A 15,695-nucleotide genomic window follows, 5' to 3' on the forward strand; every position below is an offset into this window, starting at 1 on the left:
AGGTCTGCCAGGGCCAGCTCCTCGGGCAGCTGCTCACTTCTCAGCCCCCTCACATCCGACGAAGGTGTGTGCAGTGGCTTGTAGATGCAACGCTGTCTGCCACACGCCCAGCGCAGACACAGCTCCACACGCTCGGGGAAGCCCAAACCCGGCGACTGGCTTGATGGGCGAGTTCGCTTTTCTGTCTGGCCTGGAAACGCCAGTGGCGCCCCCACGGTGGCGCCCCCACGGTGAGCTGGGCGGGAGACAGCAGGGACTGGGTGTGCTGGAGCTGAGTGATCTCCGGGCATGGTGGTGGTGGGGGCTTCTGAGGGAGGCCAGCAGAGCTGGTCTCAGCAAGCCCGAGCCTGGGGGGAAAGGGGCAAGGGAGGGAGAGCGGGGCGAGCTGGCCAGGCCCGTGGGCCTGAAAGTGTCCTGCGGGCTCTGGCTTTGCTGTCATGCTGCTTTCTTATTTCAGGTCCCAAAGAGTAACTCTACCCACTCACCGCCCCCTGGACACAAACCTAACATTTTCTTTTTTTTTAAAAAAAAATTTATTTAAGATTTATTTTATTTAGCCAGGGTACAGTCCAGAGGCACGGGAGGGTGAGAGGATTCACCAGAGACAGAGCGGGGAGCAGAACAGGCAGATCTACTGAAATACACTGCTGAGGGGAGCAGCGGGCGAGACAGGAGAGGTCTGCCGTGCCATGTGGGTAGCTCCGAGGCCAGCTGAGATGGAACAGGCACTACAGAGCTACAGACAGCTTCACAGCTCTGCGCTCAACTGCCTTTTTTGGGGAGGCCCCCCAAAAAAGATTTATTTATACAAGAACTGGTGTACAGGCCAGGTATGTGGGAGGGTCAGAGGACTCACCGGAGACAGAGTGGGGAACAGAACAGGCAGACTGAACTACACTGCTGAGGGGAGCAGTGGGGAGACAGGAGAGGTCTGCTGCGCCACGTGGGCATCTCCGTGGCAGGCTGGGATCGAACCCGCACTGCAGAGGCTGCGGACAGCTTCACAGCGCTGCACTCCACTACCTGCGCCACCAGGGAGGCCCTCAAACCTAACGTTTTCACCTGGCTTCTCAAGTGGCTTCCTCAGCCTGGGGGATCCCCGACCATCAGGATGGGTGGCAGCCTGATGGAGCCCGGAGTCCTAGCGGGAGCCCTCGTCCAGCCAGCAGCAGGGGCGAGGCAGCGGGGGAGCACGTGTCCACAGGCCACAGCCCTTTGTGCACACGACCTCAGCGACCTCAGCCACAGCTCCAGGCTGTTCTGGGCCCGAATCCTCCTGCCCTGCACCTGCAGGGCCTTCTGTGGGCACAGAGTGGGCAGTATTCCCCCTGCGCTGGGAGCCCTACAAACCCACCTGCACTCTTAACACTGCAGGGGGCTCGCCCTCTCCTGACTGCATGTCCTATCCCAAAGTCTCCCGAGATGGGGGTGGAGCCCCAACTGCCACCGCTCCCGACTGCTGTCCTCAGTGCCTGTTGGGAAGCCCCTCACCCGCCACCTGGCAGGCCACGCAGGAACCACGGGGAAGGACGACGCACGCATCAAGCAGGGTTGCGGTCTGCGGCTGGGTCTGAGCGGGGTGCCAGCAGCTGGGGGGAGAGGCTGCCAAGAGTCAGGGGAGAAGGGACAGGGCTCTGAGCCTCGGCCCGAGGCGTCCCAGCCCCAGTGGGAGCTCCTTGGCCCCAGGAATGAGGGTCTTCGCCCTGGGGCGATCAACAAGCCCACATAGACAGGAGAGCAGAGGGCATAAAACATAAGCCCGTCGCAGCAACATCTTTTAGACGGGACACAAACTTGACGTGACTGTGTCCCCGCTTAAGAGGTTGGGCCTGGAGGCACCGAGCATCAAGCGGGTTGGCAGATGTGCTGGTGGCTCAGCACTGCACGTGCCCACAATCCTGTTCTCACTTCCTCCACAGCCAAGAGTAACTGGGCACGCAGTGGTACCTGCGCATCTGGAGCTGGCTGCCTTGGCAGTGAACACCTCACTCATCTGTCCGGGACTCAGGCCCAAGGGAGGGGCCTGTAACTCTGGAGCTAAGTCTAGGGAGCCCCCAAAGCTTCAGGCATGGGAACCATCTGTTCTGCTGTGCCAGAAGGGCCTGGACCCGCAGCGCCTGCATGACCTGTGGATATGGAGTCTGAGAAGGACCTCCAGGAGCGTAGACACACCCCCACTGCTTTCCCGAGCCATCCAGACACCAGGCAGAGTGAGGGCCCCGACTCAGGAGCACCTCCCGTGGGAAGGCAGACCATCTCCTTCCTCCCTCCAACCCGTCACCCTGGCTGCAGAGGGCAGGACCCGTCACAGCGTCCCCTCTACATCCGGCTTCAACGTGCCTCTCATGAAAGTGGTTAAGTCTGAATAATGTCGGGGAGGCCGAGGCCACCCCAGCTCCTGCTAGAGCAGGGACACTCTGAGGGGTCTCAGCAAGGGGAGCTCACTCGCCATTCCATGCAAGAAGCGGGAGTGTTCCCAGTGGTGCTCCCACCCACCCCGGCTTACAGGCCCACGGGGGGCCGTGCTGAGGCCTGTGTAAGAACAAGACCTCGACTATAAGTGAGCATTCCTCGGGATTCCTTCCTGTTCCATCTCTACACCAGTCTGCAGCCAATGGTGTGTGGCCAGACAGGCTTAGCTGGCTGTCACATCTAGGTCCAGAGAGGTTCGGCAATAGCTGGTTCTAGTCTCTGACCTTCACCTGGCAGGGTGTGTGTTGGTCAAGCCAGCCATGCTTCATCCTCAGAAGGCTCTGGGCCTAGACAAGTTTCCAAAACGGGGCTACGATTTCCTCAGCAACACCAGGTGCCCTGCATGGGCGTCCCCCACAACCTGGGAACCACTGGGTGGGACCTGGGGGTCTGCGCTGTGACCTAAGTGTGGCTTCACTCCTCTGTGGACGCGGCACTGAGACATCCCAAGGAGCTAAGCGAGTTGGAAGGAGGGGCAAACAAGAGCCCCAGCAACCTGAGCTGGCATCTGACAAGGTTCTTAGTTCAGATACGGTGAGGGGGAAGAAAGCAAAGATACAGGGTGAAGAATTCATTGTATGTTTATTATTCACAGTTAATGGCTACCTACCAAATGCTACCGCAGTTAAAGGAGTAAGTACATAGGTCTTTATTTAAACACTGATTTTTTTTAAATATATACACACAAAACTTAGTTCAGCAAGGCTTCTTGATATACACCAAATCCAGAACAAAACAATCAAGCGGTCCAGGTATGCGCGCCAGAGTCCTCTTATCGTCAGTGAGGGGAGAAGCTACCAGAGGGCGAGGCGAGGCGGGTGTCCGACAAGCTCACCTTGGGTCCACCAGGCTGTCCCCAGCCCCGGATGGTCCTGTTTTTGTTGCGGGAAGGGGACTGAGCGGAGAGAGGTTCACAGGCAGGTCCCGAGGTGGGACAGGAAGTCAAGGGGACACGACCTCCCTAATATTTCCAGTCCTCCTGCACCCAACACCCCCCGTTTCCCATGACATCTCCGTCTAGGAGCTGGGTGGCTCTAAACACAGCCCGCTGCGGACGGACCGCGAAGACCATCTGGCTGTTTCTGGAGCGCCGGTCCAGCGTGCACCTGGACAGGGAGGCCGGGCACACAGAAGGTCGAAGCCACCAACAGATGCCCCTGGTTGTCAGAGCGAGGAAGGCGACGTGAATGCTCAAGTCCCTTCCTGGAAGCGCAGTCCAGGCCGCCGGCCACGCCGGGTCACAGTTCAGCTGCGCCCGCGTCCTCTCCTGCCTCTTGTGTCTGCAACTCGCTGGCTCCAGGGCTTGCTCAGGGGTCTCTGGGGCTCACCCAAGGCCCCCACAAGGTCCATTTTTGAGCCCTCAGCCAGCTGCAGTCAGTGGTGGCTGTGCCACGAGCTCTCCTTCCCTACAGGTCGCGCTGTGCCCCTGCGTGCAGGGACGGGGCTCACAAGCATTAAAGCTGAACCTTCGGGATGCGCGGCTTAGAGCAGGCAGAGCGCCTGCACCCCCTTCTGCTATCTCCTTTCCTCTACCCTGTCTCCCCTCCCGCCGAGGGACAAATATTTACACAGAGCAGGAGACACATGGCTGGAAAGCTCTGGACGGTCTTTAACTTATTTTCAAACAAAACAAATAAAAAAACAACCACTCATAAGCAACCCTCGAAAAAGGAAAAGGCACTATGAGGACATGCTGACACCACTCGGGGCAACGGAGAGGCGCAGGTCTCGGGGGCGCGACATGCCTTGCTGCCATCCCACACTACGGTGCCCACCTCGACACCGGGAGGGCTGAGGCAGGCGCCCACCTGCTCCGGCAGAGGCGGCTGGCAGAGGCTCGGCTCCCCCGCCAGCTCCTTTCTGTGCAGACAGGAAGAACAGAAAGCGCTGCTTCTTTCAGTCATTCCGACTAAACAGACATTTTGCATAGAGAAAATACCAGCCCACTTGGTTTCTGTTCTTTATTATTGGCATCAGCTAGGACTACGTGTGGCATTAGATGTCATGCACTGATGGACAGAGGAGAAAAAGGATGAAAAAAGGACAAAGGAGGAAAAGGAGGGCAGCAGTGAAAATTTGTAATAAAAACTCTTCTCTTAATTTATAGGTAAGTTTTGGCATTTTTATATCCAAGGCCCCTCCCACCCCCCAAAGTTCCAACCAAAGTGAGGAGGTCACCGCGTGACCCAGTCAGGTGTCCTGCGCTCCCGCACGGGCCATCAGAGGCGGCTCGTGGGCTGAATTCTTTTGTACGTGTTTTAAATTTTTCACTTTCTTTAAATAACCTCTCCTTGGCTTAGACGTTCCGGTTCACCGGGGTGACGTAGTTGCGGGGGAACATGCCGGTCTGGCCGTGGCAAGCCCCTTTCCACCAGTTGGGGTCTGAATTATCCATGACGTGGATGAAGTCTCCCCGACGGAAGCCCAGCTCTCCATCCTCTTGGGGATCAAAGTCAAAGAGGGCCTGGACGTACGTGGGCTGCTGCAGAAGAGGGGCGGGAAAGAGGCTGTTCCTGGTTGGCCGCCCCTCCCGGGAAGGGCCTCCCTGCCCCCGTCTCTCCTGCCCCTCCGACGCCCGCTCTCAGTGAGTTGTCACTGCCCAGGAGATGCCAGGGCCTCCCTCTCAGGGAAGCAGGCGGGCGGCTGGAGGCCAGGGCGCCTTAGTTTAGGCAGGACGCAGCAAGTACCGCTTCAAGGGGAAAGAACCCCAGAAACAGCAGTCAGGGCTTTGCTGACGGGCCCAGCATGTGAACGTGCTCTTGTCCCATCGCACCTCACTCCCACAGCTCCGAGGCTTTCCCGAGGCAGAGGGCAGGGTGATGCCAGCCCACACACGACCAGCACGGTCGAAGCAGGGTGAGTGTGGACCCCGTCCCCATGAGGCGCTTCCAGAGTGATGACAGTGGCCCCAGGGACACAGGTGCCAGCCAGCAGTCCCTGCGCGCAGCCTCGGGCAGCCTCTGGGAGAGGCCAACCTCGTGTCTCAGGCTATGAATCTTTAACACGGCCAAGGGAGACATTTTGAACAATGAAGGTAGAAGCCCCAGAAACTCCTCTACAAAGGCGCCGCCGCTGGAGGAGCGACTGCCAAGTGCTCAGCGCCCCTGCTCTCCCCGCGGGCTTACCTGGGGCACCTGTTCTATGTCGCGGAGGAATATCTGCTGGTTTCTGGAGACGGACGTAGACCTGTGGTAATCTACCAGCTCATTCAGGGAATTGAACTTCACCACCCAGAGGAAGTACTTGCCCGCTCCATCTCGGAGCACCTTGAAGTGCTGCACGTCATTCCCAAACCTGGGGGCGCAGAGAGGACGGCAGAGGTCACACAGCTGGAGGCCAGAGGGTGCAGTCCCGGCAACACCCCTCAGCACCCAGGGCTCGGGACTACAGGGCAGCTGACTCCTTGACTGGAGTCAGGGCGGCCCAAGAGTCCCCGACGCTGCCCTCAGGACAAGGGACAGCGTGAGGGGTCCTGCCTGGTGGGTGCGCCCAGATCTGAAGCTGCCTGTAGAATGAACAAGGTTTCCGCCTGAGCCATGCCTCTCTGCCTGCCTGGCACAGAATGGAACTAAGCCTCATTTAAGGCCGGGAGTGCGACTTGTCTTTGAACACGAAGTGACCGAAAAATCTCATGTGACACTTGAAGACTGGGGAGGGGTGGGGGGGGGGTGCCTAGGAAGTGAGGTGAGATGCGGGGGACTAGGCATGTTTCAACAATTCTCTTCTAACTGGGAATAGTTCAAAGTCATGTTTTCCGCCCAGTTCTACTTGTGAGAAAAAGAACGTAACAACATACTGGGCCCAGAATAAAAAGAACTCAGGGTCCCACTTCTCTCCCTACAAGAGGTCTATCCCTCCTAACATCCCCCCTTTACACTGGCTCACACGTGCCCGGCCGCATGGTCAAGGCCCACACTGCGGGCCAGGCGGCTGGAACATGGCTCAGAAGGGCTCCGTCTGGGCCGCTCACGGCCAGGGCGCACTCAGCAGGATCTGCAAAGTGAATGAGGGACCAGCTCTTCTCTCCTTCAGTCTTGAAGTATCAAGAACTGGCTTAAAAACAGCCCGGCAGGTGGCAGCACTGAGCTGCAAGGAAGGCACCAGCACGGAGATTATACCAGAAAACAGGGGGCTGGAAAATCAGGGCTGGGGGTGGGTGGGGAGGACACAGGCACAGGGCATCTTTCAGGCTCCACAGCAGCCCACTCCCACTGGTGCAAAGAAGATGGTTTCTGAAAAGGGCTGCTGACCACTGCAAATGTTTTCATCACAGACTTAGCATCTTGAAACTAGAGAAACATCTTAGACACCGGATCGCTGAAACTTTGTTTGAGCTGTCAAGGGCAGATAACAACACTTGTTTTAAATTTTATTTCCAAAACAAACTACATGGACTCTCCAAAGCTTTCATTTGCACACACAGTGAGAAGAGCCGCTTAATCACAGGCCAGTGTGAAAAGGAAAGCAGACAACGAACCACGCAAGTTAGCGAGAAGCCACCTCAAGATGCTCTTCACCACACCCTCATTTGCATGTTTAATCAAGGGCATCAAAAAGTCACTGCTTCTGTGCAAGTGGGAGGACGGGGGAGGACGGGGTAGATGGGCAATCTCCGCAGCGTCACTGCGAACTGCACATGCTCACGGAGAAAGCCTACTGTACCCAGCTCTCTCCTGTCCGACGAGCCGCCAGGACAGCCAGGCCCAGGGTGGCTCCACAGTAGATGCCACTGAACGTTGGTGGGAAGAACACAAAACTGCACGTTTGAAGACTGTCAAGCTGTGAGATCAGATACAAGTATCTACATTTCCAAAACCTGTATTTTAACCACAGATTAAAAGATTTGGTCCTAAAATGAAACATGGTTTTCAATTTCTCTTTAGAAGTGAAAAACCTTTATATCATTTGTAAATGGCAACTAAATTGTTTTACAGTCTCCATTTAAAAATAGTCAATATAATTTCAAAAGTGAGCTGAGTTTGGGCCTCCCTGGCAGCATAAGGGGTTAAGCACTTGCACTGTGAAGCAATCAGCAGCCTCTGTAGCACGAGTTTGATCCCCGCCCAGCCAGGGAGCAACCCACATGGCGCAACAGACCTCTCCTGACTCGCCTGCTGCTCCCCTCAGCAGTGTACTTTGGTCAATCTGCCTGTTCTGCTCCCCACTCTGTCTCTGGTGAATCCTCTCACCCCCTGCATCTCTGGCCTGTACCCCAGCTCTTGTATGCATAAATAAATCTTAAAAAAAAAAAAAGTGAGCTGAATTTTTAACCAAATAATTTTTCATCTAGAAATCATGGGGTGAGTTTTCTAGGAGAGAGGTTCACTTGATAATATAGTTGCCAGAGAAGGACTGGATTAAAAAAAAAAAAAAAAAGGAAATGACAATTTGATTAAAAATTCCTTTTTTTTAAATTTTTTTTTTTTATTTTATAGAGGCATATTTTATTTATTTATTTTATTTGTTTGTTTTGTTTATACATGCACTGGGTACAGTCAGAAGCGCGGGAGGGTGAGAGAATTCACCAGAGCCAGAGCGGGGAGCAGAGCAGGCAGAAGGACCGAAGTACACTGCTGAGGGGAGCAGCGGGCGGCAGGAGAGGTCTGCGCGCCATGCGGGACCCTCCTCCGGTGGCCGGGGAGCAGCCGGGGATCGAACCGGCGCCGCAGAGGCCGCGGGTAGCTTCGCAACCCAGCGCTCAACCGCTGCGCCACAGGGGAGGCCCTCCTTTTTTTTTTTTTAAAGATTTATTTTGTACAAGAACCGGGGTACAGACCAGATGCGCGGGAGGGTGAGAGGATTCACCAGAGACAGAGTGGGGAACAGAACAGGCAGACTGACGAAATACACTGCTGAGGGGAGCTGCGGGTGAGACAGGAGAGGTCTGCTGCACCATGTGGGACCCTCACCAGCCGGCTGGGATCGAACTGGCGCTGTAGAGGCTGCAGACAGCTTCATAGAGCTGCACTCAACCGCCTGCGCCACCAGAGGAGGCCCTTGATTAAAAATTCTTATTTCAGAGATAAGAATGATTTGCTTAAGAACCCCAAAGAACCCACTGATATTCTCTAAGACTGCTGGGATGGTGAAACTCCCCGCCTTCACCATTCCCTGAGTGCCAGCTCCTCCAGGTAAATTCACCACTTGGGAAAGCGAAAACCCCATATCCTTGTGAGGTAGGTGAGCAGCCTAGGACAGCGGTGGTAGATTTACGTTAGATATTCGGGTAAGGCAGCTGAAATAGCAACCAGGTACGCTGTTAGAGCTGCAGGGATCCCACAGAGGGCAAGGGTCTTGGATGAGGAAACAGCTGTGTGTGTGTCGAACTCTAAGGGGCAGTGGCGACTGGGGAAAACTGGTGAGCACAAGGCACCCAAAGTGCAGCTGCTGTCCAGTGAATGGAGACCTTTTCCCATATGGATATTGCAACCTGACTGTTAAAATGAGCCAGAAATCAGGGTTCTAATAACATAAAGTTCCATCCCGGCTTATACTCCACCAGTGTGTGACCTCTGGTTTGTGCAGCCAGACACCTGGCTTGTGGCTTCGGTTTCCAGCAGTTGGAGATGGACTCCGGGCAAGCACAGGGAAGCACTTACTTGACAGACAGGGAGAAGTCCCCAGGAGCACTCTCACTCTCTCGGATGAGAAAGGCTCCGTCATGCCGCTGCTTGCTGAGCATTTCTTCTGCCTTGGCTCTGGGGATTTTGCCAAAAAACCACCTAAGGAAGGAAGGCAAGCCAGTCAACATCTGGTCCCATACAAAGAAACGGGATATGTGGCCTCTGAAATGTGAAGGAGCGTCCCTTGCCAGAGGAAGCGCCTCCCCTGTCACCCTCCAGTCTCAACATGCCCTCCGGTCAGGTGCACCCCTGAGGGACACACCAGCGGCTGGACCATCTCCCTTCAAACGACGTCACCCCATCCACTCTCCAGAGTGACTCATGAGGTGTGATCGCCAGCCACTCTGTCTAGGAAGACACTACAGAATGTGGCTCCCACCAATCAGTGTCCTTCTGACTCATCAGCAAGGCCTGGGGAAAGCCCAGACAAGCAGTGGATGAGGCGCACAAGGGAGCAAGACCCCTTCCTGCAGCCACATGGAGGATGCAGGGAGAAGGGTCGGGGCAGGAAGCCTGGGAGCCCTGAAGGTGGAGACAGGCCCAATGGGAGGAGGAGGGGCTGGGGTCTGAGGCTGGCCCAGCTCTCAGCTCTCAGGCCCAGAGGGTAGCTTTCATGAACACCATTATTTAACTTATGCAGAAGCAGCTAGTTACAAAATGTAGCTTTTCATTTAAAAATGGTTATAGATTCTTCTGCTCCTCATGCTAGCTCACCTTGGCCACAAGAAAGAGTGGGCCAACAGAGTTGTGGGAGCAATGGCCATGGCCAGCCAGTGGGAAGAGGAGCTGTAAAAAAGCCTAAAGTCAGGGCCTCCCTGGTGGCACAAGGGGTTAAGAGCAGCGCTGTAAATCTATCTACAGCCACTGCAGCACAAGTTTGACCCCCATCCCCAGTGGGCTAGGAAGCAACCCACATGGTGCAGGAGACCTCTCCTGTCTCGCCCGCTGCTCCCCTCAGCAGTGTATTTCGTCAGTCTGCCTGTTCTGTTCCCCACTCTGTCTCTGGTGAATCCTCTCATTCCCCACACCTCTGGCCTGTACCCCAGCTCTTGTATGCATAAATAAATCAATCTTAAAAAAAAAAGAAAAAAAATCCTAAAGTCACACAGGGCCTAACTATTTCACAGGAAGCTATTACTCATCAGGATGGGGCACTTGGACCTAGCTTTTCCTTAATTTGTTCTTTAAGATTTATTTATTTATGCATATAAGAACTGGGGTACAGGCCAGAGGTATGGGGAGTGAGAGGATTCACCAGAAACAGAGTGGGGAACAGAACAGGCAGACTGACAAAATACACTGCTGAGGGGAGCAGCGGGTGAGACAGGAGAGGTCTGCTGCGCCGTATGAGTAGCTCCCTGGCCGGGGGACCGAACTCGTGCTGCAGTGGCTGCCAACAGCTTCATAGGTTGCATCTTAACCTCTTGCGCCAAGCCACCAGAGAGGCCTTATTTTATTTGTTCTTTTTAAAAAGCAACAACTTTTCTTACAGATCAGACAGACCCATCTGCCACATCAGACTCCTTGCTGGTGACTGACAGTCACTAAGTACTAAGTACACCAACTAGAATAACAAAGGCACCAAATAGTCCATTAAAGCTATAAATCTTACTCGTAAGCAACAGCACTGCAGGATGTCTCTGAAACAGCAGACCACACTAAAACTCACACAGAAAGGTGTGAGCTCCTAGGCTGGTACATTCACAGGTTTGAATGTTCCGGATCTACCTCTTCGGGGTCTTTCTCGCTGCACCTAACACAACACCAGGCTACAAAGGGCAGCCACCTCCTACATGCACAATGGACTCCCGGGGGAGTCCTCCAGGGCCTGGAGTCAGGCCACATGAGAGGAGCCACACACTAAAGAAAAAGAAGGACCCTCCCAAGGAAGCGACAGCCCACAGCGCCAGGACTGCCCAAGTGTTTCACAGAGGTTCAAGGGCCATGTACCTTCCTCCTGGAGCAGGCAGGCATTCTCCTTCTTCCCTTGTTCTTAAGGTGTGAGTAATGACTGCAAAGGAGCATGGCCTAGATGCGCATGACGTGGAACTACGGACCCTCCCCTCCAGCTCCCAGCAGTGCGACTGGTGGCAGTTGCAACCGTGGGTTTCAGGCTTTTCCTTTCCGTGCATGAATACATAGGTGGCATCGCAGCTTAAAATGAACTCAATTTCATCTCCAATTTTAAAAAGAACCATAGTGGAGGACGCTAATTGGAATTTTTCACAAAATACACCTGTTATGTAAGCAGCCAACTTAAGACACAGAGCACCGGGAGGCTATTCCACGCCACGAGACTTCTTTGGCCCCTGCTCCCCTCCTGTTTCTTGTGTCCTGCGACACGAGGGCCCCTCTGAGAGGAGTCTTCACTCCTCAGTTAAAACATTTAAAGGGCCTCCCCGGTGGCGCAGCGGTTGAGCGCTGGGTTGCGAAGCTGCCCGTAGCCTCTGCAGCGACGGTTCGATTGCCGGCTACTGAGCGAGGGTCCCACATGGCGCGCAGACCTCTCCTGCCACCCGCTGCTCCCCTCAGCAGTGGACTTCGGTCCTTCTGCCTGCTCTGCTCCCAGCTCTGGCTCTAGTGAATCCTCTCACCCTCCCACACTTCTGACTGTACCCAGAGCTTGTATAAATAAATAAATAAATCTTAAAAACAAAAAACACACAACAACATTTAAATACCACGGGGCCCTCTTCGGTGGAGCAGTTCATGACAGCGCAATCAAGCTATAGCCAGACGCTGCAGCACGAGTGCGGCCCTGCCATCTCCTAGCGTGTGCCCTGGTAAACGTGATTCATGTCTCTGGATGGTGATGTTTGTGTGGAGTAACATGGGCAACAGCTTAGAAATCTTTAAAAGATGGGTTTGCACCAGCATCCATGGGAAGGCTCTCCTTCCCACTCCCTTTTCCATTCACCCGCAGCCGTGCCCCTGGCTGGCAGGAGCAGCGCACCTGGGCTGCCCCCATGCTGCAACACGAATAATGTCCACAGTCAACTTTGGAGTTTGTTAACAGGTCCCAACCGACGCTGCCTGGCCAAGAGCAAGCCCCACCGGGCACGTGCCCACGAAGCCCGCCCCTCCCAGCCTGGCACGGAAGCAAGAAAGGAGGCCTTTCTGGTATTTTCTCAAGAGTCAGGTTCAAAATGCCACTGCCCCACGAAGCAATCTGAAGAAAACAAGGATTTAGAGACCCAGGAAGTTCCCTCAATATGAAAACTGCAGTGTGATGTTCTGCCGAGGAAACTGTTGCCGCCGGAGCCCCTGCTCCTGGAGTCAGCGACCACAGCCCTCAGCCTCTTGTGACCCCAGCGGAGTGTAACCCGCCATCTAAGATCTTTGAGAAATTTTAAAGGGTTGCTGTAAAAAAAAAAGAAAAAGGAAAAAAGAGACCATGTGACATAACAGACTGCGAGTGCCCACAAAGCCCAACCTATTTCTCATCTGCTCTTCTGCAGAAAGCGTTCCCGCAGCCCTACCCATCTTCCGCTTGACGGCATGGGGGAGGCGGCGCTGTGCCACTCAATGAGCACCCCACTCCATAGGCACACCCCAGCCACTCCTCCTGGGGGCAGGCCAGGGTGCTGCTGTGGTCCAGGAAACCCCACACCCGCCAAGGGGCACAGAGGGAGCGGCTATGGGGGACAAAGTGGGGCCTGGCCCACTTCCCAGGAGGCTTAACAAACTCGAGCTCATCTTTGCAGCCTTCTGGCCATCAGCACCCATGCGCCACGGCAGCCCCCGATGTAACGTTACAGACTCCCCAAGGGAGCAGCCCTGTCCATCCACTGATAGGGGTTCAGGGCTCTCTCTCCAAAGATTCCAGAGCTTCTGGCTTTTATGATCATGAACAGCTTGGCTTGTACAGGAATTTGGGGCTAAGTATTCATTTAAAAGTATTTGCTGAACTACCATGTGCAAAAGCACGTTATAGCGGGTGTAAGAGCAGAAGACAAGTACTCCAAGAATCCAAAATCTCTGGTGTCCAGAAGTGCTCAGACTCCCATAGTTACTAAGATACAGGATTGTACAAGTTCTCCCAGAACAAAACCCAGGAAAAAACACTTTACGGATGTGCAAATCGTTCAGTGGAAGAGTTATTGAGCTATTTTGAGGTGTCTGGTTCTCTCCTATTACCTGACAGCAGGGTACCCCCACCTCTCTCGAGGCTAAGCTTCTTGAAGACTTCATATTAACATCACGGGGAGTTTATTAAGCATAACTGAACACAGATGCTACCTCCCCAGCACCAAGAGCCGTCTCTGCCACACAGGAAGGACCCTGAGCACCCATGACCGACCCTTGAAGCTGGGAGAGCACGGTACAGAGAGGCTCCTGAATCAAGCTTCATTTTAAAGAGGATGAGGCACCTTTCCAGAACTGGCTCCATGCATCAGGCAGCATCGGCCCAACCTTAGTTACTAGTGGGGGTCCCCACTGAGAGCAGAGAAACCACACCCCACTCTCTACCTCTCTGTACTATGAGTCATTCGTAAGTTACTGGCATTGAGACAGAGAGAAGTTGTCCTCATGTAGAGTAAGGAATGGACTATGATCCTGGGACCCTTCAAGCTCGGGGACGCGAGCTACGTGCAGGCTGTGCGTAGGGCGCCCAGGGGACTGTACACAGCGAGGCGTGGCTCCGATCTTTGCTTTAGTGCTTGGGAGGAGGAGAAATGACAGGTATGCAGTAGAGTGGTGATAATGGGGGGCAGCAGCAAACGGATTGCTATCTGAGGTGGGCCCGGACATCTAAATATCTCAAAAAATGGAGGACAAGGGCAGCTCTAATAGGGTACTGAGAACCTATGGAACCTCAAGCATTGTGCTCTGGGTAAAGGTTACTGAGACGGGTTCCACAGGGAATTCAATCAATACAGAAGCGGCCTAAGCATCCTTCACTCACAAAATGCAGAATTATGCAACATACCTGGCCCCCAGGGTTTCCTAGAAAAAGAATTATGAAACTCCATAACCAAAGCTTTATTATTTAAAGATCACTGACAGTTACTATCAATCTAAAACATATGCTATTATGTGGCCTTACGGAGACAACTGTTTTACATAAAACCATCCCTTCGCTATTTAAAGATAACCAGCAATGATTATCAACTTAAAAAGTATGCTATATTAATCAACATCAATGTGCTTGCTAATTTCTTGGGAAGATAAGGACTACAAAGTATGAGCTCTATCCCAGGGGCCTAATTTTTAGGAACATTTTTCTGAAGCAGGGGCAGGCCTGACCCTGGAGCCCACAGAGCCACTTACGGGTGTGGCTTCATCTCTATGTAGTTCTTGGGGATGAAGCCGTCCTTCCCATTGAGCTCTGCCTTGTACCAGTTCTGATCACATTCTTCATTCAAAACCTGAAAAGAAAACAAGGGGGAAAAAAAACGATCATTTCCTTTCTACTCTTAAAAGGGCAGCCACGAAGGCCATGATGTTGTTTTAAGTTTGTGAAAGGTATTATTTGAAGTATTATCAGTTACAAGGATGCAAGACTTCCTGTAACTTCAAACAACCAGCATTATGTTAAAGCCTGATAGTTACAATTATAAAGAACTTGTGTCTGGATAAGAGTTCAAGCTCCCAAGCATGTAGCATAAATGCCCCAGTAGAAAAGCAGAAGGGAGAATGAGGAAAACACAATAGGCGGGCTTTGGAGAGCAGGTTCTAGAACAGCAAACACCAACACTGTAGCACAAGAGAGCCCGGGAGAGACCACACCGTCTGGGAGAGACCACACCACCCAGGAGGAGTGAGCAGGAAATTCTCCTCCAGAGAGTATCAAGCCAAGCTCCAGAGCCACAGGCCCAGCCACGCCCTACTGTCTGCCGAGGCTAATGCAGACGGGGCCAGCCACCAAGCAGCTGAGCACACCCGGTACCCTGCATGGGAAGAGTTTCATCAAAAGCATGACATGTCCTATTCACTAGGTACAGTAAAAAAGCTACCCTCTGAATTCTATATTTCTAACAAATCACACACACACATGCACACACACGCCAAAACTGATTAACCTAAAGGGGAAACAAATGTGAGATGAACTCCAAAATGGTGGGCAAAGGAAAACGGCGCAGGACTAGCACAGCGGTCCACGGTCTGCAGTACATGGCATGTCTGCACATGCCAAGCCGTGGAAGAGAGTTGGTAAAACTCATAGCAAACTGATTTATTCAAGATGCTGGACGCCACCGCCCTCAGCGCAGTGCTTCAGAGTGGGCAGGGGAGCCTGGCAGTGACCAGCAGCCACACCGGGCTCTGGGGACTCCCTTCCGGACAGAGCCTGAGTTCTGAGGAGTCCTACAACCAGCGCCCGTGGGGGCAGCCACTGGGGTAAGAGTACACGACAAGGCGGCAAATCCCAGAAGCCGAATCATGTCTTGGGGGGGAGGGACAATCGGTGCCCAGGACATCCCAGTAGCTTCAGTGATGAAAACTTTCTTTTCACTTTCAAAAAATTCATGATATTTTATGATACGGCGGTGACACACATTAACACGTGTAACACATCCATGACTTATAGCTGCACTTTGGAACCCCTGAGTCCTGCGGCCAGCAGTCAACGTTGCCAGCCAATAAGGCGCAGTCTGAGGA

General features: G+C 53.7%; 1 protein-coding gene across 2 annotated transcripts in view; it reads right to left on the reverse strand.

Annotated features, from left to right (window-relative positions):
- Nucleotides 1–4,768: 4,768 nt before the first annotated feature.
- Nucleotides 4,769–15,695, reverse strand: part of GRB2 (growth factor receptor bound protein 2) — a gene marked incomplete at both ends in the record, with an annotated part of 60,021 nt that continues 49,094 nt past the window's right edge. The window contains 4 exons of one of the 2 annotated variants that reach the window (XM_084238922.1): nt 4,769–4,954; nt 5,598–5,766; nt 9,072–9,194; nt 14,367–14,464. In XM_084238922.1, the coding sequence (XP_084095048.1) occupies nt 4,769–4,954; nt 5,598–5,766; nt 9,072–9,194; nt 14,367–14,464 (576 nt within the window). The remainder of the gene's footprint in view (nt 4,955–5,597; nt 5,767–9,071; nt 9,195–14,366; nt 14,465–15,695) is intronic. The other variant, XM_084238923.1, reaches the window with a different exon arrangement.

This window comes from Talpa europaea (assembly GCF_964194135.1).
Source record: "Talpa europaea genome assembly, chromosome: 7".
NCBI lineage: Eukaryota > Metazoa > Chordata > Mammalia > Eulipotyphla > Talpidae > Talpa > Talpa europaea.